The sequence below is a fragment of the Canis lupus genome, chromosome 3 (assembly GCF_011100685.1).
Source record: "Canis lupus familiaris isolate Mischka breed German Shepherd chromosome 3, alternate assembly UU_Cfam_GSD_1.0, whole genome shotgun sequence".
In the NCBI taxonomy this organism is placed as follows: Eukaryota; Metazoa; Chordata; class Mammalia; order Carnivora; family Canidae; genus Canis; species Canis lupus.
In genome coordinates, this window is record NC_049224.1 from 57,016,973 (window position 1) to 57,041,616 (window position 24,644).

General features: G+C 46.3%; 1 protein-coding gene across 4 annotated transcripts in view; it reads right to left on the reverse strand.

Moving 5' to 3' along the window:
• IL16 (interleukin 16) overlaps positions 1-24,644 on the reverse strand; it is a 102,370-nt gene that overhangs the window by 65,347 nt on the left and 12,379 nt on the right. For 3 of the 4 annotated variants that reach the window (XM_038532985.1, XM_038532986.1, XM_038532988.1), the window contains exon 2: positions 9,108-9,505. In XM_038532985.1, the coding sequence (XP_038388913.1) occupies positions 9,108-9,505 (398 nt within the window). Of the gene's footprint in view, positions 1-9,107; positions 9,506-9,942; positions 10,075-24,644 lie in introns of those variants that run through there. The other variant, XM_038532987.1, reaches the window with a different exon arrangement.

Genomic DNA, 24,644 nt, shown 5'->3' on the forward strand with positions numbered 1-24,644 from the left:
ATGACTATGCACATAAAATATACCTTCAAAATGTATAAAGCAAAAATTGCCAGAACTGAAAGGTGAAACAGATCCATAATCATAGCTAGAGACTTTAACACACTGAACTCCCACCCCACTCCCTAAACTAATAGAGGAATAGGATCTGTAAAAAGAAAAACATCTGGAAAAAGTGATTATTGAACTTGATCAAAGAGACATACTTAGAACACTGCATCCAACAATAACATATATATTCTATCTTTAAAATTTTCCTTTTTTTAAGGATTTATTGGGATCCTAGGACCCCAGGATCATGCCCTGAGCTGGAGGCAGACCCTCAACCGCTGAACCCCCCAAGCATCCCCAAATTTCCATTGTTAAAGTTATTCACAATACCCTCTCTTCTCTGACTATAGAATAATCAATATAGGAATCCATATAGAGACAGACAAACTAGAAATCCCCCACGTGCCTGAAGACTAAACAACACATTTCTAAATAAACCACAAATCACCCAAGAAATCACAATAGGATGCATATACTAAATGCCTAAAATAATGAAATTATGGACTATCTAAGTTTATGGATGAAGCCACTAAATTTGGAAGGAAATTCATAGCCTTAAATCGGGGGTGGAGGGAGAAAACTGAAAGTCAATTATCTAAGCTGCCATCTCAAAAAGCTAGAAAAAATATTGAATGTGACAAATGGAGAAGAAAGAAATAATAAGGCTAAGAGCAAAGGTTAATTAGAATACATGGAACAGAGAAGTCCAATTAACTGAAAAGCTTATCCTTTGAGAATTGACAGGCTCTGGAATGGAAGATCACCTGAAAGGAAAGAGAGAGAGAGAAGACAAAGTATCACTATCAAGAATGAACACTGACAATCACTACAGTTCCTGCAGATGTCCAAACCTAAGGTGCACACTGAGGAAGTCGGAATAAGATGAGTGGATTGTGTCGATGTCAGTGTGCTGGCTGTTCTGCAAGATGCTACCCTTGGGAGAAAGGCCACAGGATCTCTCTGTATTATTTTTTACAACATAGTGTAAATCTAACAATTCTCTCTAAAAAAAAAAAAAAGCTAGTTAAAATGTACTGAGATTTTATGAACAACTTTACACTAATAAATTCAGAAACAAACTCTGATGAAAAAAACTTTTGGGACAAAGATGCATGTTACCAACACTGATATCAGAGGAAATAAAAAACCGGAATATTCTTTTATCCATTAAGTAGATTCAGTGATAATTTAAGACCTTTCCTCACAAAGATCTCCAGACCCAGAGTGTTCACAGGTGAATTCTCCCAACCATTCAGAAAAGCATAGCACCAGTGTTGGTCAAACCATTCCAAAAGATGAAAAAGAAGAAATGTTTCCTAACTCATTTCATGAGTCCAGCACACCCATAATATGAAAACCAGACAAGGACATCACAAGAAACAAATTTTAGGTTAATCTTTCTTGCAAACAGAAATGGCAAGACTCACAAACAAAATATTAACATATTAAAGCCACAGTTATATCGAAAGGATAATGGATCCTAACTAGGTCGAGTCCTTGAGTACCCAGAGTGTGTAACCTTGTCTTACCACCTTAAAAAGTCAATCAGTGCAGGATGCCTGGGTGGCTCAGGGGCTGAGCATCTGTCTTTGGCTCAGGATGTGATCCTGGTCTGGGATGGAGTCCCACATTGGGCTCCCTGCGAGCAGCCTGCTTCTCCCTCTGCCTGTGTCTGTGCCTCTCTCTCTGTGTCTCTCATGAATAAATAAATAATATTTTTTAAAAAAAGATGTCAATCAGTGCAATTCACCACATGAACAAGAATAAAGCAGGAAGGGATCCCTGGGTGGCGCAGCAGTTTGGCGCCTGCCTTTGGCCCAGGGCGCGATCCTGGAGACCCGGGATCGAATCCCACGTCGGGCTCCCGGTGCATGGAGCCTGCTTCTCCCTCTGCCTGTGTCTCTGCGCCTCTCTCTCTCTCTGTGACTATCATAAATAAATTAAAAAAAATTAAAAAAAATAAAAAAATAAAAAAAAAAAATTAAAAAAAATAAAAATAAAAATAAATAAAAAAAATAAAAGAATAAAGCAGGAAAAAAAACATATGATTATCTCAATAAATGCAGAAAAAAGTCATTTGATAAAACTGGACAGCTGATGAAGGGAAAAATAAAACTTCTTTTCTAAACGCAAATAGAAACTTCCTCAATCCAATAAAGAATATCTACAACAAAACAAAACAAAACAAAAGTACAGCAAACAGCCTACTTATTTGCAAAACAATGAAGCTTTCATCTTGAGATCAGAAGGAGATAAGGATGCCTACTTGTGGCATTGCAAGGCAGGCGCTGGCCCATGAAACAGAAGAAAAAGTATAAAAATCGGAAGGAGATAGGGTTCTGATTATTCAAACTTGGTGGAAACATGATCCTCTCTGCCCAAAAACAAACCTAAACACTAGAGTCAAACTTTGGAGAGCTCCATCAAGCAGATGGGCTCAGGGTTTCAATAGTAGGAGGTATCAGTTCTCCTTAAATAAACCAATAGAGTCAAGGCAATTCCAATAAAAATCCCAACAGGATAACCAAGTCTAATTTGAAGAAGAAAGCTGGAGGACTGATCAGATATCAAAAAAATACTATAAAATGATCATAATTAAAACAATGCGTTAATCGTGCAAAGAAAAAAAGGCTAATGGATCATAATGAGAGAACATAAAGACACAGATAGATCCACGATAGATCCATACACAGATACATAGATAGATGACATACATGGTTCTTGACTTTTTTATGATAACACTGCCATGCAGTGGAGCACGGGCAGGGTCATTAAAAACTAGGCTAGATCAATCAAATATCCATACAGGAAAAAAATGTTTGCTTTTTTTTTATTTTTATTTATTTATGATAGTCACACAGAGAGCGAGCGAGAGAGAGAGGCAGAGACACAGGCAGAGGAAGAAGCAGGCTCCATGCACCGGGAGCCCGACATGGGATTCAATCCCGGGTCTCCAGGATCGCGCCCTGGGCCAAAGGCAGGCGCCAAACCGCTGCGCCACCCAGGGATCCCAAAATGTTTTAATATATATTCACAATACATTCAAAATGGATGTTGCGTGAATTAAAGATCCAAATGTGAAAGATAAAACAACTCAGCTTCTAGGAGAGACATGGGAAAATGTCTTTGTGAGCTTGCAGCAGTGACTTCTTTAAAAGGACCCCGCTGTTCCAACCCTTTGGGAGACCTGGACAAGAAAGGATGGCACCGTGAGGGGGCAGTATGGTTTGGTTTTTCAACACATGACTTGCTTTATGAATTATTAAACTTGTAAAACTATAAAATAAAAAAATTAAAATATGATGATCCCATTGTGAAATGAAAATTGAACCACAATGAAGTATCACCTCGCACCTGTCAGAATGGCTAAAATCAACAACACAAGAACCAAGTGTTGTTAGTGAGGCTTCAGAGAGAAAGGAATCCTGTTGGTGGGAATGCAAAGTGGTGCATGCCACTGCGGAAGACAGTATGGAGGTGCCTCAGAAAATTAAAAATAGAACTACCTTATGATCCAGCAATTGCACTACTGGGTATTTACCCCAAAAATACAAAAATACTGATTCAAAGGGAAACATGTGCCCCAATGTGTCTGGCAGCAGTATCTACGATAACAAAGATATGGAATCAGCCCACAAGACCATCAATAGATGAACGGATAAAGAAGATGTGGTACTAACATACAATGGAATATTACTCAGCCATAAAAATGAATCAAATCTTGCCATTTACAGCAATATGAATGGAGTTAGAAGGTATTATGCAAAGCAAAATAAGTCAGAGAAAGATAAATACTATATGATTTCACTCATATGTGGAATTTAAGAAACAAAACAAGTGAGCATAGAAAAAAACGAGAGAGAGACAAACCAGGAAAAAGATTCTTAACTGTAGAGAACACACTGCTGGTCACCAGTGGGGAGGTGGGTGGGGGATGGTGGGAAACAGATGATGGGGATGAAGGAGGCACCTGATGTGATCGGCACTGGGTGGTGTATGGAAGTGGTTTGTTTGTTTGTTTGTTTGTTTGTTTGTTTTAAGATTTTATTTATTTATTCATGAGAGACACAGAGAAAGAGAGGCAGAGACACAGGCAGGGGGAGAAGCAGGCTCCATGCAGGGAGCCCGATGTGCGACTCGATCCCGGGACTCCAGGATCACGCCCTGGGCCAAAGGCAGGCACCAAACTGCTGAGTCACCCAGGGATCCCCTGGAAGTGTTGAATCACTATATTGTACACCTGAAACTAATATTTCACTGCATGTTAACTATATTGGAATTAAAATAAAATATTAAAACACAATAATTAAGAAAATAAAACTAAAAGGATCCCTTTGAAAATCTGGAGCCAGGCTGGCGCTGTGGGAGGCAGACGTGTCTCCCTCCCTCCACTATTCTCCCCTGCCTTTCTCCCCTCATCCTACCTGCACATCCACAGCTCTGGCTCTTCCTAACGCTCCAGCAAAGCACTACCTGCATCTTCCATCCACAAATACTGAGCCTCCTGGAGGGGTGGACAGGAGGGACTTCTCTGGACCTGAGCTCATCCTGTCATTCTGAGATCCCTGAGATTCCACAGTAATTTGGCCGGACCTATTCACTGCCAGGGAAGTCCCAGAGGAGGAGCATCAATCCTGCTACTGTAGAGCGCTCTGGGGAAATGAAAGACAACCCAGGAGGCTCCTGCGAGGATCTAATTCTGCTACTCATTCTCTGCATGAGACCTCCTGAAAGAAAGCCGAGCAAGGAACGCCCTAGCTTGGAGGAGGGGACAAGAGATAGGATTCATGATGCTCACAGCTGTCCCCTTCTCCAGACCACAAGCTCCCTGAGGGAAGAACAGCATCCAATATGTTTCTCAATCCCCAGGGGACAGATATCTCATACACAGCAGGTGCTTTGCCTGCCTTTGGAGAAACAGAAGGAAGGGGAGAAGGAAGAATGAGGAAGGAGACCAGCTCAGTCTGCGGAAAGCTGAGGTTCCACCTGCCTGAGCTTCCTTCCCTCTGGCCCAACATCCTACCTAAAAAGCATTTTTAAATACTCTTCCCATTCGAAAAAAAGAGTGGGTCTGGAGTAGCACAGGAGCCCATACCTTTCTTCCCGCTCAAAGTTGAGGCCTGATAAATTGAGTATTTTTGTTTGTTGGGTTAGAGAGTCTAGTTTTCAACATTCTTCCACTTGAATTTATCCCCGGGGGCCTGGATGCTCTCCCCTGAAGAAGGAGCCCCAGGCAATGCAGGTTCAGATACTTTCTCCAGACTGCACGTCCCTGCCCAGCTCTGGCACATCCCCGGGCAGCGATTTCCCCAGCCCTGGTCATGCCAAGCACAATGCATCCAATACAGCTTTTTTGTTTGTTTGTTTTCCATTTGGCTGTTTATCTAACTTCCTCTTTCTTAATTTTCATATTAGGCATTGCTAGAGGAGAGCCTGATGTCACAGGGCCTCTTTCCAGATGTTGTTTTGAAATCGGTGTAACCATGGCATTGCTGGCAACCGGGGAGTCCATCTGGGCCAACTGAGTCACGCCTGGGTGCAGGGTGGGGCAGGAGCCAGGATAGGAGACTAGAGTGTCCCTGGAAGAAGCAGGGAAGGAGGGAGTGTTATACCATACTAAGGCTCCCCCACGAAGGACATTGGCACTGGCGGTCACCTTTGACCCTCATGCCCTGGCACTCTTAATATGGGACCTGCTCAGACATTAAAACCCTCACTTGCTTAGAACTTGATCATGGATGGTTCAAGATCACCTGTGCTCCTGAGAAGGAAATACCCAGAGCTTGGGTTGGATTCCAAGCTGGCCAGTAGCCCTCCTTGCCTTCCTGGTTTATCCCTGCCCCCAGCGTGACTCGACTATGCACACTATCCCTTCCCGGCCTCCAAGCCTCCTCCGCCCGCTTACACTACTTCCTGCGATCTAGACTTCTTCACCTGGATATCCTGCTGTCAAAAGCACCTCCTCCAGGGTGCTCTCCCGCAGAGAGAGCTGCATACCCCTCAGCATTCCCAGGACCCCCTCACATGTTTGCACCCACACCCTGGAACAGGAGAGATGTGTCCCATCCCTGTCTCCAGGAGGACCGCGTAAGCTACAACTCTTGCATGCTCCTGGCACATTTGGAGGCACTCAGTAAATGCTCATTCATTACCTAATCACTCACCAACAGTCAGTGTCCCCTTCCTAAAACAGAAATAGTGATGATAATGCTAAGTAAGCAATTACTGTGTGCACTGTACTGGGTTAGGTCGATTTTCTTATCTAAGTACTTAAAACTTAGTCCTGATAAAAGCCCACATGAGCTGAACAGTAGTGTCAACATTCTGCATTTAATCAGTAAGAAAATGGAGGCATGAAGTGAGTGTCTGGGATCATACAGCTACCAAAGTTGGACTCAAACCCAAGCAGTCAGACTAATGAGCTCACGCCCCTAAACCTGTGTCATACTGCACCCCACCCCCCAGAAGTACTAATGCTGCTGTGATTGGGGCGGGGAGGGTTGGGGGCTAGGGGGACAATGAGAGCTGTGGATACATTATTTCAACCATAAAGGTATGGATCACCTGCGAATCACAGAGACGAAAGAGGGGAAGCCTGTCTGACTCCTGGCTGGTTTCCTCACCAGAACCATTCATCTGGTTGTTCCCAGGCACGCAGCTCCTGCCACCAGACAGGTGCCACACGCTCACCTGCCGGGCGGGCCACGCAGAAGCCCTCAGCACCTTCTCACCTCCATATGTTCCCTTATGCAGCCCCTTCCACCACCCACCGTCTGCTTGGCCGAACCCCGGGTCCCTCAGGAACATCTCACCATCCAGCCCCCAGTGTTCCCCACCTCAGCACACAGCATCTGCTCTCCTGGGGATGCTCGAGTCCACACCCGCAGTTAAGCTTGCCGCCTCTCATTTTCTCACACAACAAATTTCCTGGGTTTGCCTTGAAAATAAATCCGTACTCTGACTATTCTCGGTGAGACCACCACCGTCTTACTTGGGGCCACATCACTTCCGGCCGGGGTTACAGGCGAAGCGCTAGCTGGCCTCCCGTGCTCCACTTCTGCTCATCAGCCAGAGTGCTCCCCTGCGGGGCTGTGCCACTCCCCAGCTTGCTCAGCCTCCCACCACCCGGCTTCACCTTCTGTCCCCCTCCCCTGTCTGCCATCCCCCAAGCACCTCTTCTCCTTGCCGCTGCAAATCACTCTTCACTTCATGTCTTTGCACATGCTGTTCCCTCCACCTGGAATGCTCTTTCCCACCTGAAATGTTCATATGACTCACTCGTCCACCTCTTTCAGGTCCCCGTTCAAATGTCCCTTCCTCAGAGAAGCCTTCGTGATTACCTTCCCAAAAAGGACAGTGAGCTCTCCCCTAATCACTCTCTACGCCCTTCTGCTGCCTGAGATTTCCTCAGACACCTTCACGGTTTAGTGTCATATCACACAGAAGGTGTTCACATCTGTCCCCCAACCAGAATAAGAGTTGAGTGAGGACAGGGACTGGGTCTGCATGGCCCACCTCCTGGAAAAATGCCTGACACAGGTCGGAGCTCTGCAAACACTGAATGTACTGATACTCATGTCAGAGATGCACTCACTCCTTATGAGCCTTCTGCAGCCCTGGAGTGTAGTCTCTACCCCACTTGAAACAAGATCCTTAAGGGCAGGGACTTGATCCCCAAAGGGCCTGGCACAGGCCCTGGTGCCTAACAGATGCTCAGGAAACACTTGTGCAATTCAATAGGAGCAAGTGAATAATTCATTTCAAGAGTCTCTTGGAACCTCAAAATGGTTTTTGGATCTCATTTATCAGAGCTGTCACCTGGACAACGTGATCTCACCTTTAATAAATCTGACTCTCAGCTGGTGAATTGTATACTTGTCACTTCACTCTTGGCAAACCAGAAGCCTGGCCAGGCTCCCCTGAACCCACGGGGATGCTGGTCCATCCCTCCTTCTGTCCTACTGGGTGAGCTCAAGTCATACCAACAGAAGTTTCATCATGGGTGACGGAGCAGCCCCGGGCTGGGTGAGGCCCTTGGGGAAGCTGCTTGTGTCTGGAGATCGATCACTGGGGTCTCCCCTGTCTGGGACCTGACCTGCTAACCTGCTGTATAATGTTCCATGATATTATTGTATGCATGCTAAGCAATGGTTTTCTTAGGAAAGAAAGTTGTGCCAAGGTCCTAGATCCCCTCCACTGGGCCTGGAATGCCTTCCTTACTTTCTGTTGACAATCATGTTACCGTGTCCATAGGATTTGCCAGTAAGGTGTGGGAAAAACCCTTCCTGCTGACCCATCACTGGGTAAGCCACACGAGCGCCAAGATTCAGGGCTGCTCAGACCCTTGAGAAGTCCCACCTCTGATGGAAGGAGGCTGAAGGCTCAGTACTCGATAGAGAATAATTCAGAGTAACAGCCTCTATCCCCTGGTGCCTTGCAATTTCCATCTCATTGTGGTAACATAATTTGAAATATGGTCTCACGGAAGAGAAGGCATTCTGAATTTTGGCAGGTCTCCAAACACTACTTAGTAGCTTCCCTTGCACCCCATCGCCATGGCTCCTCTTGTCAGTTCCGGCACTCACACCCTTGTGGGAACTGGCAAGGGCACCTGGAAACTGCTCATGGCCAGCGCTCAGAGAGCAAGCTCACGGATTCTCTGTCCTTGCCCAGAGCAACATAAGGTCTCTCCTCCACCCCGGCCCCGTAAGTCAGTGACCTGAGCTTCTAGGGTGTGCCGGATAGTGTCTACCTCAGATAAGAACCTGCCAGTGTCCTGACCATTGTCATTTGCAATTTCCAGCAGGGACCTAGGCTCGGCTCACCCCCCACTGACCCAGCAGCAGACTGACTCTCTCAAGGGAGAAGGTTAACTGAGCCTGATTCATCACCATGGTCATTATGATCATTCCAGGGAGCCCTGCCTCAACTTCCTTCTTGCTTTTGTTCAGAATTAGAACTCTGTGCCTTCCTGACCTCAGAATAAAAGGATTCAAAGACTCATTCAAGCCCCCCAAAGCAACCACAGACTCTTCCAGCCCCACAAGTCCCAGGCATACCTTCATGAAAAATATCCTCCTACTGCTCTTGCCTCGATCACTCCCAGTGGCCTCAGAGGCCAGCGCTAGATCAGGAACGCTGCCGCGCCCAGCCTCTGATGTGTCTGCCAACTGCACGGACGAGTGGAAAATGCCCTCCTTGCTCTGGCCCAGGGAGGTCTCAAAGGGATCGGGGTATTTCTCATCGGGGCTTGAGCCATCGTCACTGGTCTTAGCATTACAGAGCATCAGGGACCGCGAGATGGACCGGAGTTTCGTAGACTTTCTGCTCTTTCCAGAACGGCTGTGCGGATCCATCCTCAGGGAGGAAGTAAGGCTTCCCTTCTTCTTCTCCTGATCTGTGGCCTTTGGCTGGCGGGTGGGGACTGGACTGGGCTTTGCCACCACCTCGTGGGTCCCTGGAGGAAAGAGGAAGCAGAATGAAGCAGGGTGACTTGCTACTGACAAGTGGAGCAGGACAAGAGTCCTGGAGCAAAGCCACGGAGCCAGCACCCGAGAAGCAGGGCGAACAAGGAGACGGTCCTTTGGTGGCACCAGCCCGCCCACTGGCCAGCCGCGTGGGGCTCGGTGAACCCCAGTGTTCACCACACCCTCCACTCCCAGAAGCCAGAGCTCCAATTATCCAAACCTTCACTCTGCAGACAAGAAGACTGAGGCACAGAGAAGGGAAATGCAGACCCAAAGCCACAAAGCACCCAGACAGAAGAGCAGCAGAGTCACCGGGATGCTTTTAGAGATGACAGAGGCCCTGCATTTTGACGTCTGCGCTTCCTACAAGTTTGCAGGGGCTCCAATCGACAGAGCCAGTCAGGGGGAAACCGGGACGAGGATGTACCTGCTTGTCCCCTTTGACCAGCCCTGGTGAGTCCTGCAGAAACTGCAGAATCCAGGAGCCCAGTCTAAGGACCGCTGCCACCTCGAGTCCTCATTCCCAGACACAGAGCCTATGACCCAGGCTGGGAGTGTCGCTTGGTGCCAACCTGCCAGGGTCAATGTGAGTGTAAAAGAAGGTGGCACGTGGGAAATGCCTGCACACAGCAGGCACTTGGCAAATCCGTGTGCCCTTCTCTGGCCCCAGGATCACACCCTGGCCAGGGCCTCCCGCTCTGCCGGCCGTCCCCGTCCACCCACCCCGCCCATCTCACGGCTCGACACATCAAGGGTTGGCTTCGCACAACGGTCAACAGTGTCTCTCTCTGCCCAGCCCACCCGGCTCTGCTTCACCAAGAGGCACCTTCCTGCTGCTTCGGTTTCCGTGAGGCAGGTGGCACACAGGGTCCATCCAAAGAGCTCCTGACTCAGGCCCAAGCCACAGAGCAAAGCTGTTGCCAGAACAGAAAACCGTGGTGCTGCCATTTGCGTGCATCCACATCAAATAAGGAAAGGCAGAGACCTCCCAACATCTCATTAACTAGAAGCCCTTTCAGAGCCCCCGCAAAGAGAATTTCTTAAAAGAAGACCGTCTTGCAACACCCATGCAGCACAAATTGTTTTCTGTATTAGCCATTTAATTTTATCAGTTTATTCACCAACCATCCACGGCAACCAGTAACAATGAATTAAAATGAATGAAGGAATAAATACCGGAAAGCTTACTGCATGTCAGGCACTGCTCTTGATGCATTAGTACAAATTAACTCGATATCCGTCCATTTCATCGAGCCACCCTCTTGCCAGCACACCTAAGTCCTGTACTCCCCGTCCTTGCATTTTAAGTAACAGAGAGCCCTCAACCACAGAGGGAGCCAGCTGTTTGCTGTTTGCTGAGCCCCAGGCCTGGCTGCAGGGTGCAGAGCCCCTCAGGCTGCTGCCGCGGGCACTGGGGCCGCCCACTGAACCCCCGGCTCTGGCCAGCAACTGCACTGCGTTCCCAGAGTTGGCCTGATCATACATTCTCGACAATGACTATTTCAAAACTTTACCTTCTTAGAAACTAGATTTCCCTCCCTCCCCATGGTAAACTGTCTCGTCCTGCTTCATGCAAACGTAGAAGCTCTCAGGTGGCAATCCTCACGGCTTTCTACCACGGAATTTACAAATGCATTTGCATCCACACAGACTCTACACATCCGCCCTCCCATTGGGGCTGCCCCCCCCCCCCGCCACAGCCCCATCTGTTCTCTGGATCCCATCCCTCCAGCGTGTTGATGCACAGCAACAACAAAATAATAATAGCTAGTATTTGTTCAGCGCTTAGGACATGCCAGGCACTGTTCTGATTGCTTTTACTATATCGTTCTCACAAAGATCTATTGATAGTCTCCAGCAAAATCTTCATTTTACAAACAGGGTCACTGAAGCACAGAGACGTTAAGTCACTTTCTCAAGATCACACAGCTCGGACTCGGTGACAGCAGAGTGAAACCAGGCATCCTGACTCTGGGGCCTGCTCTCTTCCACGCCTTCACACTGACGCTGATGATCAGCCCTCTCATGGGCAGGTTGCCTAATCTCTCCTCTGCACCAGGTCTTCAGCAGCAGCCCGGAAACATAGTCAAGATCGCTTCTGTCTTTCGAAAACTACGTAGAGGGGCGCCTGGGTGGCTCCATCAGTTCTTGATTTTGGCTCAGGTCATGGTCTCAGGGTCCTGAGATCGAGCCCTGCTTTGGGCTCCGCACTGGGCTGGAGTCTTCTTAAGATTCTCTGTCTCTCCCTTTTCCCCCCCTCGCCTCTACCTAACCGGCTCACATGCTTGCACACTCCCTCTCTTAATAAAATAGCAATGTGTCGACTCCACATGCTCCTCTTGTTATCTGCCTCTCTCTTATCCCTTCATCTTTTCTTTTTTCCCCTTTGTCTTTTATTACAATGAGAATACTTAGTACAAGGTCTACCATCTTAACACTTTTGCAGCTACATGCAGTGTCGCTCACCAAGCACCACGTTGACAATGGAATGCTATTCCTTGTTATCTTCTTGAAGGAGTGTTTCACACTCTGCACTTTCTCTCCTCCTGCTCACCTCCCCTCTGAGCCACAGCCCAGTCTGCTTCCTTCCCCTGAAACCACTGAAACTCTCATTTTATCACTTCTGCATTTTATGTGCCCCAAGTCATGAACCCAGGACGAGAGGGCACTGTCTGCTCACATAGAACCTGCACCTTTTTGAGAGAATTCATTAAGATCAATCATGCAATGCTTAGATCTATTGGCTGAACAATAGATAAAATTCAAGCTTTCTTTTTCTCAATGCAAATATCACTATATTTATATATTTATATCCAAATTTCTTTGCAGTTTGTTCAACTTCATTAGGACTCCCCACAGCTGACCTGGGCCTCGTGTGTGTGTGTGTGTGTGTGTGTGTGTGTGTGTTGCTCGTAGCCAGCCCTGGTCCAACAGGCATTTGAAAAATTGAACGATAATCAAAGTTTTGTGTTAAGATCCTTCTGGACTTGAACTGTGCTCATTGGGGAGGATATAAATATGGAGCTGCTGAGGGCCTGTGTGTCGGGGAGAGCTGATGGGAATAAAGCCAACACAGAAAGAATACAACTCATGGAGGTTGGGGGACAGGAGAGGAGCAAGAAGAGAGAAGGCAAAGAGGACAGAGAGAAAGTGTGACAAGGATGAATTTAAGTGATGTAACATGAGCACCTAGATCCAGCAGTGCCTGATGCCACACTACCTATTCACATATACAAGCTAACAGACTTCTCTTTTTACCTTAAAAAAAAAAATCCTCCTGGAATAGTTGTTCTTCTCTCTGATGCTACCGGCACACGTAATGGAAAACAGTGACATCCAGGGGCCAAGAGGGTTTTGGAAACTGTCTTTTATTCCACTCCAAGCTAGAGGAGGAGCCAGTCACCCACAGTCAAAGCCTGCTCCCCTTCAGTGCCGGGCTCTGCAATAAAAGCCTCTGTATTCTCTTACACCAAGCTCTGTCACTGTCTGCATGGATTCTAAGAATGCAAGCCAGGCCCTCTTTCCCATCCACATTCTCTCCCAGGCTCACCATGGCTGTCCCAGCAAAGACGAGCTCACTTACTGGGCATTTTGCAGGACACAAAATTTTGGAGCCTTGGGGACCAGACGCAAGGCTGTGTGCTTCACTCAGGGGTGGGGAAGTTGGCTACAAGTGGGACTTAGGAGAACAGACGGGTCAAATTCCTTGGTGGACACTGTGCTAATCCCAGTGGACCATTTGCAGGAGTGCCTGATGAGTCCTGTCAGTTTTTTAAAATAAGCTTTTCCAGAGGGAACTGTGACTTTCTGCAGCCTTGGCTCTCGTGTGGGGGTGGCCGGGGCCATGGGATGGGAGGCTGGTGATGTGCCGGGGATGAGAGGAGAACCCTTCGGTGCAGAGCAAAGACGGTCTTCAAAAAGAGCCTTGTTTTTATGAAAAATGTAACAAAGGGAGGGAATAATTGCCAAAGGGTTGTAGAGGGGCGGCCAGCATTGGACTTCTGTGGGAGAGTGCTTTCCCTCTAGGCCTGGCATAGAGGGAGAGACCGAGAGAAGGGAAAGGGAATAATTGGAAACACAGTGCCGTGGTCACATGGTTCTGCTTAGCTTTGGTAATTGTCTCAGGACATTGGAACCAGCTATTGCTCCTAATGGGACCAAATGTCAGCAGAGCCGGGGGGCCAGCCTGTGCCTTTCTTCGGGATGCAGGAGCCTTCCAAAGGTCTGGCCAAGGCGCTTTCTCGGATTTTGCCCCAGGCTCCATGAGTGTTTGCCAGGCTCTTGTTGCTTTTTCTCTGTCTCATGTGAGTCCTCTACAAGATGACCTTCGGGGTCTCTTCCAGAGGCTTCCTGGGGAAGCACAGAGAAGCGTTCCAGCATGGTCATGCTAATACAACCAGCTGCTTTCACTTCCCTGCAGAAGAACCCAAAGGATCTGCTTTACCCCAGGAAACAGGTCTCCCACTCCTGGAGGCCTTTCCTCCCAACCACTGGCTCTTCCACTACACTGTCCACAGAGTGCTGGGGCCAGAGGGGGTCCCCTCACACATGCACACACATGCACACACGAGGGCACTGCGCCCTGAAGATGGTTGAGGACAGGTGCCCCGTCACCATCCTCTCCAGACGTCTAGACCAACCTGGGCTGCAGCATCATCCATATAAAAAATGCAAAGCCAAAAAGAATGGAGCCGAAATGCAAATGGCTAGGTCCTCCTTTAAAGGAGTTCGAACAACTTGTGGACTTGCTGGGAAGCCAGGTCAGTAAGCCACCCTCCCTTCCCTTCCTTCCTTCCTTCCCATTTGTTTCATTCAGTGTCTGTTAAGAAAGCATGACATGCCTGTCACTACACTGGGTGAAGCTAACTCACTGGAGGAAAGGCCACAGTATTTCCATCTGGATAAAATATACTGAATTCACTGGAGAACATAGAGAGGGTAAATAACCATATGGAGAATGGGGAACTGGTTGATGAAATGTGTTTCAGATTTCTGAATTCCCCGACAGTGTCTGATATCAAAGGCGATTTTTCAAGTTTGGTCACTCCGGCCCAGGGGGCGTTTTCCGTCTTGAACAGAGGAGTGACTCGGAGATTCAATGACGTGAGGACACTTGGGACCCTTGTTTTTCAGGTCCCTTGGCTGGGCCTGGTTGTGCGCGTGTCCGCACGTTGGCTCGGGACCTGGGGCACCTCTGGGGCAGCTTCCCGGCAGGTAGAGGGAGCAGCATGTTGAAGCAGCCCATTCCACCCTCCAGTGTTATTTCCTGGAGGAGAGAAACCATATCTCCCTAATTCTGTGTCCCCAGGGCTCCACTGTGGCTTGGCCAAGTAGGGGCATCAGCGTATTCAAGGAATGAATGGATGGTGGGTGAGCATTTCAAAGGCTCCTTTCCACAAAGCATTTCCACTCCAGGCTAAGGCCAAATGTGTGATGGGGATTTTATGGGTCAGCCCAAGTGGGCTCAGGGACCCCAAATCGCAGAAAACATCACTTCTGGGTGTGTCTGTGAGTTGTTTCCAGAAGAGATGAGAATTTGAATGCAGACTGAGTAGAGTGGATGGGCATCATCTACTCTATCATCCTTGAGGGACTACATGGAACAAAAGGCAGAGGAAGGGAAAACTTCCTCTGAACAAGCTGAGACAGACACTACCTTCTCTTGCCCTAGATATGGATGCCAGCCCTTATGGTTCTCCAGCCTTTGGACTCCAACCAGCGCTTACACCATTGGCTGCCCTGGTTCTCGGGGGCTGTGGGCTTGGTGCAGACCACGCCCTGGGTCCCTCTGGGTCTCCAGCTTGTAGGCAGCAGACTATAGGACTTCTCTGTCTCCACAATGGTGTGAGCCATTCCCCGCCCCCCCCCCCCTCATCTACCTATCTATCCATCCATCCATTCACCTACCCACCTACCCACCCATTCATACTGTGGCTCTGGAGAACCTTGACCCATGCTTAGGGAAAACATCCCACCTAGGACCACAGAATGAAGGACTCCAGGTAGCAAACTGACATCACAGTGACATGGAGCCCCAATAGGCTACACCTCAGAGTACATGACCAGTTCAAGCTACTGGAAAGACATTTTGGAACCTGCTTCTTTGGAGGAGCCTAGACTGTTTGTAAGACCCCAAGAGGAGCCCATCACCTAGGCCACTGTGCTTCCAGCACCCTGGAAGGTCACCTCATCCATCAACATGCAGACACATGTTGGGTCTTCAAGATGCTCTCCCCAACACCCAGGCCTCTGAGACAAAGAAGGACAGGCCTTTCCCCCTCAATATGTATTCCCTCTTATGTGGCAGAGACTGAAGACATGATTCACCTCAAGAAGATCTAGATACATTCAAGAAGGCACATTCAGGGGCACCGGGGTGGCTCAGTGGTTGAATGTCTGCCTTTGGCTCAGGGCATAATCCCAGGGCTCTTCTGTTTCCAGAAGAGATGAGAATTTGAATGCAGACTGAGTAGAGTGGCTCAGGGCATAATCCCAGGGCTCCCTGCAGGAAGCCTACTTCTCCCTCTGCCTGTGTCTCTGTTTCTCAGTGTTTCCCATGAATAAATAAATAAAACCTTAAAAAGAATAAGAAAAAAAAGAAAGAAAGAAAGAAAAGAAAGAAAGAAAGAAAGAAAGAAAGAAAGAAAGAAAGAAAAGAAAGAAGAAAGAAAGAAAGAAAGAAAGAAAGAAAGAAAGAAAGAGAAAGAAAGAAAGAAAGAAAGAAAGAAAGAAAGAAAGAAAGAAAGAAAGAAAGAAAGAAAGAAAGAAAGAAAGACACATCCACTTTCTTTGGCACATCCAAAGAAAGGCACTATTCAGGAGCGACTGGCCTAGGCTACTCCTCATTAAACCCCAGTGCCTAGAAAAAGGGCTTCCCACATGGCAGATGCTCAGGAGCTGCTGCTGCAGAAAAGCCATACAGGGTGGGGTTTGTCATTGGGAGGAGGGGCCAGCAGGAGCACACAGATGCTGGCTGAGAGCTGGGCCTCGCAGGTGACCTTAGCTGGCACACCAGAAGCACCGCTTACGTGGGCAGCAGCCTCAGGACAGGGTTCAGCCCCTTTACGGCATAGCTGATGGCCACTGAGTGGAGGTGATAATCCTCACCACCGAGAAAAACAAGAAAAATACTTCCAGGAGGTACTTAGCCAAATACCTGATGCAGAGTACAGACCAAAAGAAAAAAAAAAAATCACCCAAAAAAGCAAAACAGTGGAAACAATCTAAATGTGCATCAGTGAAAGACTGTATTAAATTTATTATGGTCCATCGTGCAGCCAGTAAGACAGTCTGACAAATCTACATGTGTGCGTATGGAAAGAGGTTCGAGTATATTGCACTGCTAAGAAACCCTGTAAAATGGTTCTAGGCACCATTTGGTTTTAAAAAATGTACTCACATTAATGAACACTGAACTGTTAATAATTTTTTGAAGGGTGCATAAAGTACTGGGGGATGGATGGGATTTACTGAAAGCTTTTCCTTTGTACTTAATAATTCCTACTCCTAATTTCTTTTACAAATCATTGTGCATCACACTTATAACCAGAAAAATAAAGGTTCCTGTTTTGAAGAACAAAACGGAACTTTACGGCTAATTTTTGCCAACAAGTAGTTCCGATTAACTTTACAATGATTTTTCTCAGGCCCTAAAATATCGGGCTGAAATTCTTAATAAAATTGCCTGGGATTTACAGATGAACTTAGGGAGAAAGTCTTGTCATCCAAGAACATTTCTTAATTTTTTTTGGTATTTGTTCAAATTCTCTTTTCAATCAAATTTTATATCCTTCTTCATTGAGGCTCTAAATATCCCTAATTACATTTATTCCCCAGTGCTTTTTTTTCTATTTTGAATGGAACCATTTGTGAAATGTATTTTCTAGTTGGGTATTGCTTATACATAAGTCATGACTTATACATATTTATTTCGTAATTGGCAACCTTGTAGATCTCTCATATTCCGTCATACTCTAGCTACTCAAAAGCTTCTCTTGAGTTTCCAACTGATTCCGAGTGAATATTAAAAATCTGCTTCATTTAAGGGCATCCGGGTGGCTCAGTCATGATCACAGGGTCCTGGGATCCAGTTCCACGTTGAGCTCCCTGCACCGTGAGGAGTCTGCTTCTCCCTCCCCCTCTGCCCCTGTCCCTCTGCTCGTGCTCGCTTTCTCTCAAAAAATAACATCTTTAAAAGTTTTACTTAATTTAAAAATGTGTATACTACTTATTTCATTCTATTTTTTAATATACTGAAGTTTCCAGAACATTAGGAAACAATGGTACATAGAGGCATTCTGCGTCTTCTTCTAGACAGTGATGGAAATTCTTGAAGTGTTTTATGGTAAGTGGGACACTGACAGCTCTATCAAGATAAAATGATTTTTTATTATGTTAAAGAAATATTCTACTAATTGTAACTTGGGAAACATTTTCACCAAGAATGGGTGTTGTTTATTAAATGCTGCCTCAGCTCCTTGGCACTCTCGTCTATCTTTCCTCTTCTGGTTTGTCTGTGGGAAGGAACCTATGACTGGCTTTCATAAGACCGGGCCACCCATATTCTGGTGGTGTTTCAAGTCCCATTGACTCACAACATGCAATTATTTTACCTGGACTTGTTTTGCTTGTATTTTGTTTGGGATTTTTGTATCTATGTTCACAAACAGAAACAGCCTGTAGTCCTGTGTTGTGTTGGCATTATAAAAGATTTGAGAGGTCGATATCCCTTCCTACCCTCTGAAATAGTTGGATAGTTTAAAATACATCTAGTAAAAGCCTAAAATAATGTTTCCATTAAATCTTTTGGTCCTGGCATTACTTTTTAGGCGGTTCCTTGAAACTCTCCTTATTGGACTATTCAGTTTTTTTAAATCTTTTCCTTTGTCGATTTTGATCACTTGATCTTTGAATTTATTAGCATGAATAGCCCATTAACTTGCAAAGTTTTCTCTGGGACTCTGTGCACGCGCTCTGCTGGTCACCCTCCTCTCTGCTTTGAGTTGAGTTCACTGAAGGAGATGGTGCCATCAGAGCTTCCAAAGGGCTCTTCCTTAGAACCAGTGCAAACATCTACTCTTTTTGGTTTGCTTTCCATTACATTTATTTCCGCTTGTGTCTTACTATTACTCGCCCTGCCCACAGAGCTTCTTATAAGTTTCTTTTTTCTACCTTCTAGAGCTTAATATTTGGTTTCCTCAAATCTGTTCTTTCTGTTTCAGAGAGGACACCATGCCATTCTGCAGTTTGACCTGAGTTCAAATCCCAGTGAAATTATTTGCTAAGTGTCTGACCCTGAACATCTTCTTGACGTTTCTGTGACTCTGTCTCATTATTCGTAAAATGTGGATGGTTGTAGAAGCCATCCCACAGCAACTTTGTGAGAATAAATTAAAATACCGGATGTCAACCCCTGAACACAGTTTATTGGCTACTTGTGATCACCAGTCCTGCCACCATCATCATTATTTAAAGCCCGAAATTCTCCTCCAAATGTCCCTGTGATCGCAAGCCCATGAATTTTGAAATATGACATTCTAGTTGTTTTGCTAATGGTCTGTGATTGTAGTTTGGTTTCCAACTTAGACTCAGTTCTTCGGGGGAAGAACTGGCTTTTGTCCTGGTCGTATCTTCGGCTTTTGTCCTGGTCAAATCTCCAAGATGTAGCCTTGCTGTTCTTATAATTTTTTTTATTAGGAAATTCCAGTTTAATTGCATCGTGGCCACAGGATGTGTCCTGGACATTTTTTACTTGGTGGAATTTATTGAGGTTTACTTTGCCGAGTCGGTATGTGATGTGACTAAGTGTTTAAAATGTGGCGTGCACATTTCCAAAGAATTAGAACTCTCTGTTTGGAACTTCAAAGATGAATATGTCCAAATGTGATATTAAAATACATACATATATATATATTATATATATAATACATATGTATTCAACCCTATAAATCACGTAGTTCAACACCTCGATTTCTTTACTTACATTTCATCTAATAAATTTGATAAAGCTTTGACTGGTGTGCATTCAAATCTGACACCATATTTCTAATATTCCAAACATTTTTGTTTTGTATATGTCAGTGACTTCATTGGGAGCATAAAGTGTTCTGATGTTCGTGTCTCCGTCATGTTGTTCTTCTCTTTATCATTTAGTGAGAGGTACTTCTTAATTTACTCCAATATTTTATCTCACAGAATTAACACTGCTACCCTACTTCCTTTTCACCTGCATTTGCTCCGTAGATGCCCATCCCTGTACTTTTCACTTGATGCAATTTTGTTTTAAATTGTGTCTCTTAAAAGTGGGATGTAACTAGATTGTGAGGAAGAATGTGTTTTTTTTTTGTTTTTGTTTTTTGTTTTTTTTTTTAGTTTTTAAAATTTTTTTCTAAGCCGAACCTGGGAGTCTTCCTTTTTTTAAATATACAAATGACCCTGGAACAACATGGGGGTTTGGGGCATGTATGACTCTTGACTCCCCAAAAACTTACTCACAGCCTACTGTTGACCGGAAGACCTACCAACAGCATGAACAGCTGATGAGCACGCATTTTGTATGTTATATGTACTATAGACAGTATTCTTACAATCATGGAAGCTAGAGAAAAGAGAATGTGATTAAGAAAGTTGTAAGGAAGAGAAAATATCTTTACACTACCATACTGTATGCTTTATTAGAAAAGATGCACATAGAAGTGAATCCACGTGGTTCAGCCCCATGTTGTTCACGGGTCAGCTGTATAACCTCATATCTTACATCATCCCTCACAGAGATTACACATATTTAATGTCTAACCTTATGCCTTGCATCTGAAATGAGACACCTTCCTTCCACCTTGTCTTGCTCTCTTTGTGTGGCTTCCTTTCCTTGCTTCCCGGGCCAGTTATTCACTCTTCCTCATCCTCCTCCATGGCTGAGTCGTCACACACTCTGTGTTTATACCATTGGCAGCTCTATCAAGAATCTTTGAGCGAGATATTGGAGACTCCATCTTTCCTCTGTGTCCTTTCCAAGCATGCTGCCTTGTCTTCCTCCTGGAACCTGACCTCCCAGTCTCTGTGCTTCAGACCAAGTGTCTTTGCGGAGGGGAGGACACGCCGTTGCTTCCGAGGTAGTTATTCTCACCTGCATCATCTCAGAATCCTGTTGAGAACACAACTGAGGTTTAACTTGACAGGAGTCCTTGTGGCTTGGCTTTGGCTCCTGCGTCATCTGTTGGGTTGGCCCTCCTTTTTTTTTTTAAGATTTTATTTATTAATTCATTCATGAAAGATACACAGAGAGGGGGGGGCAGAGACACAGGCAGAGGGAAAAGCAGGCTCCATGTAGGGAGCCCAACGTGGGACTCGATTCTAGGTCTCCAAGATCACGCCCTGGGCCAAAGGCAGGGGCTAAACCACTGAGCCACCCAGATATCCCCCCCTGGGTTGGCCCTCTTGCACTGCTTTCTGTAACCCTCACTGTCTCACTAGCCTGTGAGACTCCTGAGTGTCCTCCACCCCCAGCCCGCGGGCCCCACTGCACATTCCCCGTGCCACACTTGCCCTCTGCCTCCCTTGACTGTGACAGATTCCCATCACTCTTCATGCCCATCCATAGATAACATTTGTTCAGAGTAAATCCACACCCCTCTCTGCACCCCCAGTGCTGTAGATTGGGCTGGGTCTGCGCTCTCTGAGAACCTGCTCTCCCCATGGTACAAAGCAAGTCTGACCCATGGCAGGTGTTTGTCCACTATGCTCAGAGATGGACACTAGGCCCCATTCAGTCGGTGGCTCCCACCAATCACTCAGTAAATACTTACTGAATGACAGAGGATGCCTTCATTTAACGTGTGAATGTGCTTCCGGCCAGACAAAATGTATAAAGTTGAACCAAACATCTTATAGACACTGCCTGGGCAACCTCTACCAGGGAATAGAGAGTCCACTTAGTAACCCCATCCCTAGGAAAATTCTGGTGAGTTGTCCATGCTTCTGTGTCATTGTTTTGACCATAAAGATACATGGAACACTCTTCAGGCATGGGGAAGAATGAGGTAGACTTTTTGTGCTACACGGAAGTGGGGGAAAAAATGTATGGTAGGACAGTGTGTGTGTGTGTGTGTGTGTGTGTGTGTGTGTGTGTGTGTGTTTGGAAATAGAAAAATCCAGAATCCTCACCAAACTGTCATCAGGGATTATTCCTGAAGGGCAGGCTGGGTGGTGGCGGACAACTGGTCACCATATTTGACTAAGCATCACATTTTTACCCAAAGTAAAACTTTATAAAAATTAAAATACAAAGTGGAAATATAATAAATCTGCAAGAAATGCATATACTTCCCTTAATTACAACCTAAGAAGGAAGAAAGGGGGAAAAAAAAGACACAAAAATTTAAAACACACAACCCTAAAGTAGGACCTACTTGCCAGAAGAACTGGGAAAGTGCTCTAAACATGCACATAAGTGAACAAGCAAGACCCCTTCCTGGGGACACAGCTGCAAGGGCATTAAATTGACATTGATCATCTCCAACCAGGACCAAGAGGAGATTCGTGGAAATGCAAATCTCAGCTATAGCTCATCACAGAGTCTTTGGCTTGCAAGACTTTTTCAGACTTTGTTGTCCAACAGCTGCGTGTGTGTGTGTGTGTGTGTGTGTAAGATGACTGGTTCGGGTTTGCATTTTGGTAAGAGATTACATATCATCTCTTTCAAGATTATTTCTTTTTCTCTCAGCACACCCACATGCACATGTGCCCAGACACAGTTGTATTATCTGCATTTGACAATCAGCTCCATGCACGGAGAGGAGGGAGCTGATGGCCAAGACACAGCTCCAGTACATGCCAGGAGTCTCCTGCTCCTGGGGCTGGCCCACCACGCCCGGCTGGACTGGCCACTGTGTGCTCAGAGGCCAAGGAGAAGATAGGAGACGAAAGGCCTGGGAGCTTGGGGGCCTGCCTGCCCTCCCCAACCTTTCTGTTGCTCTAGCTCTTCTGATCCATTTAAGAAAAGGCAGGAAGAGAAAGAGATGAACTCATGGCCAACTTAGTCTACAATCTCTGCCACAGATAAAGGCCACCATGTTGGAAGAGAAGATTGGACTTAAAATGCTCTCCCTACACATCTCCATTCCAAATCCTACCCATTGGCTCATGAAACTTTGTAAATCTTCTCTTGCCATAAGAATTTACATTTTACATCATAATGCATACCACACAAACACATATAAGCTGTGTATGTATATAAATGTTTATAAACAAACACACTGTGTACATAAATACATATAACAAAAACAGAAGTTTTATGAAACAATACCCTTACCATGATGTAGTCAAGTAAAAACATGACAGAGATAGTATAAAATGGATTTCGCCTGGAACCTGATGCATTCTGATAAACTCGATTCTTTTATTTTTCTTTTAAAGCAATGCTGGTCTCAAAGCACTAAATTGAGTTCCAATGCACAAGTGGGTTGTGTTTGAAAACCTCTCTTCTAAAGTGCTCTCTGATTTCCCAAAACAATTTCACACGGGAGTATTTGCTGTGATTTCTTACTTAGCTCCATTCTTCTGAGCCACTGACTTTTTGTGTGAACACGGCAATTTCACTGCATTTGCTTGTCTTCACGCAGATTTAGGAGCTGGGATGGATTGTGAAAGCCCCTGTTCCTTTTGTTACAGGTGGAAGAAGGAGGAAGGGGCTCACGTGTGCTCTAGTTTTGCTTTGCCAGAGGAAGGGGCCACAGGGAGCGCGCACTAATATTGGCTGTCCCCGCAGTGAGGACAGCTTCAGGACCTTTGGGAGAGCGTGTCCAGGGGGGGCCACCTCAAGCTGACTGGCGGAGCAGCCATGTCCCTGCTGCTATAAGAGCCATAGAGCATTTCTGGCCAGCTGTGCCTGCAAGCCTCAGCCAGAGCAAGTCCTATGGAGAGTCCCATCTGTGGGTGGTCCCAGTGCCGGGGTCACCGTGTGGAACCACCGCCAGCCCCGGGCGGCACACCCAGGGCACACCCTGCCCTCCAGCATCTCCGAGTGTGGTGAGCGTAGCCGCTCCCGGTGGGCTCCTCTCCAAGTGGTGCCTCGCCCCTTGTCTGCTCTGCAATCTTTGCTGCTGAGACCCTCAGCACTTCAGCGGTATGTGGGGCACCTTGCCTGGCTCACAGGACAGCAGAGATTTGTCCTTATTTCAGCTGGAATCCAAGAGAAAAGCTTGAAATACATTCTTGTTTCAAGCTGTCTTCTTAACCACACTCCAAGCTCTCAGAACTATTTGTTTAGTTTGCCTCCCTGGATATGAGTGTGTTGCTATCTGCGCTAATTTGTGTCTTTTAGGTCAAAAAAAACTTACATGTGGAAAATTTATTGCCAGCCTGAATGGACAGTGTAAATACAAGGTACGAAACTGTCACAGTTAAGGTTGTGTTGATGCTGTTATTCACTTATCGAGGCAACAGACAGCTTCCTGAGATTCACCGTGTGTCACTGGTGATGTGTCGAGGAGGAAGGCAAGGGCTTTCACAGCCCGCTGGAGAAGATGGATGTGTCGGTGGAGACGGCTCCTCGTGCGGGGAGTTTATGATACAGGTTTGAATCAAGTGCTACCATCTGCAGTGACTTGATAAATGGCCTCACCAAGGAATTGGCCCATGAGCCGAGGCTGGAAAGCCGAATGAGAGTTTCCTACCTAGAGGAAAGAAGGCAGACGGTGCCGAGAGAATTCATTTCACATTGAGAGAACCGTATGCACAAAGGGAGAAAGCCTTAAAAGACCCTGCTGTCTTCGTATCAGCAAATCTCTTGGTGGCCCTGGAGCCCCAGGAGTGTGACCAGGAAGCAAAGGGACCAAATTGCCAACTCAGGTGATGAGATAGGGGATCAAGGAATGAGGACCCCCATCGTGCTGGTGAGTGGATTTCATTTCCGAGTGCACCCTCCTTGCTTCACCTCCGCCCCCCCCCAAGCCCTGAGGCCACCTGGGCCCCAGAGAAGGTGAGGCTGCCAAGGGCAGGTCCCACGTTCCTGGACTGCCTGCTGCGCGAATGACTCTAGTCTTGACTGTTTACATGTTTCATGAAAGATTTCAGTACTAAAGAGGTTCCTATGGATAGAAAGAGCTAGAAAACACCTACTCTGAGTAATTA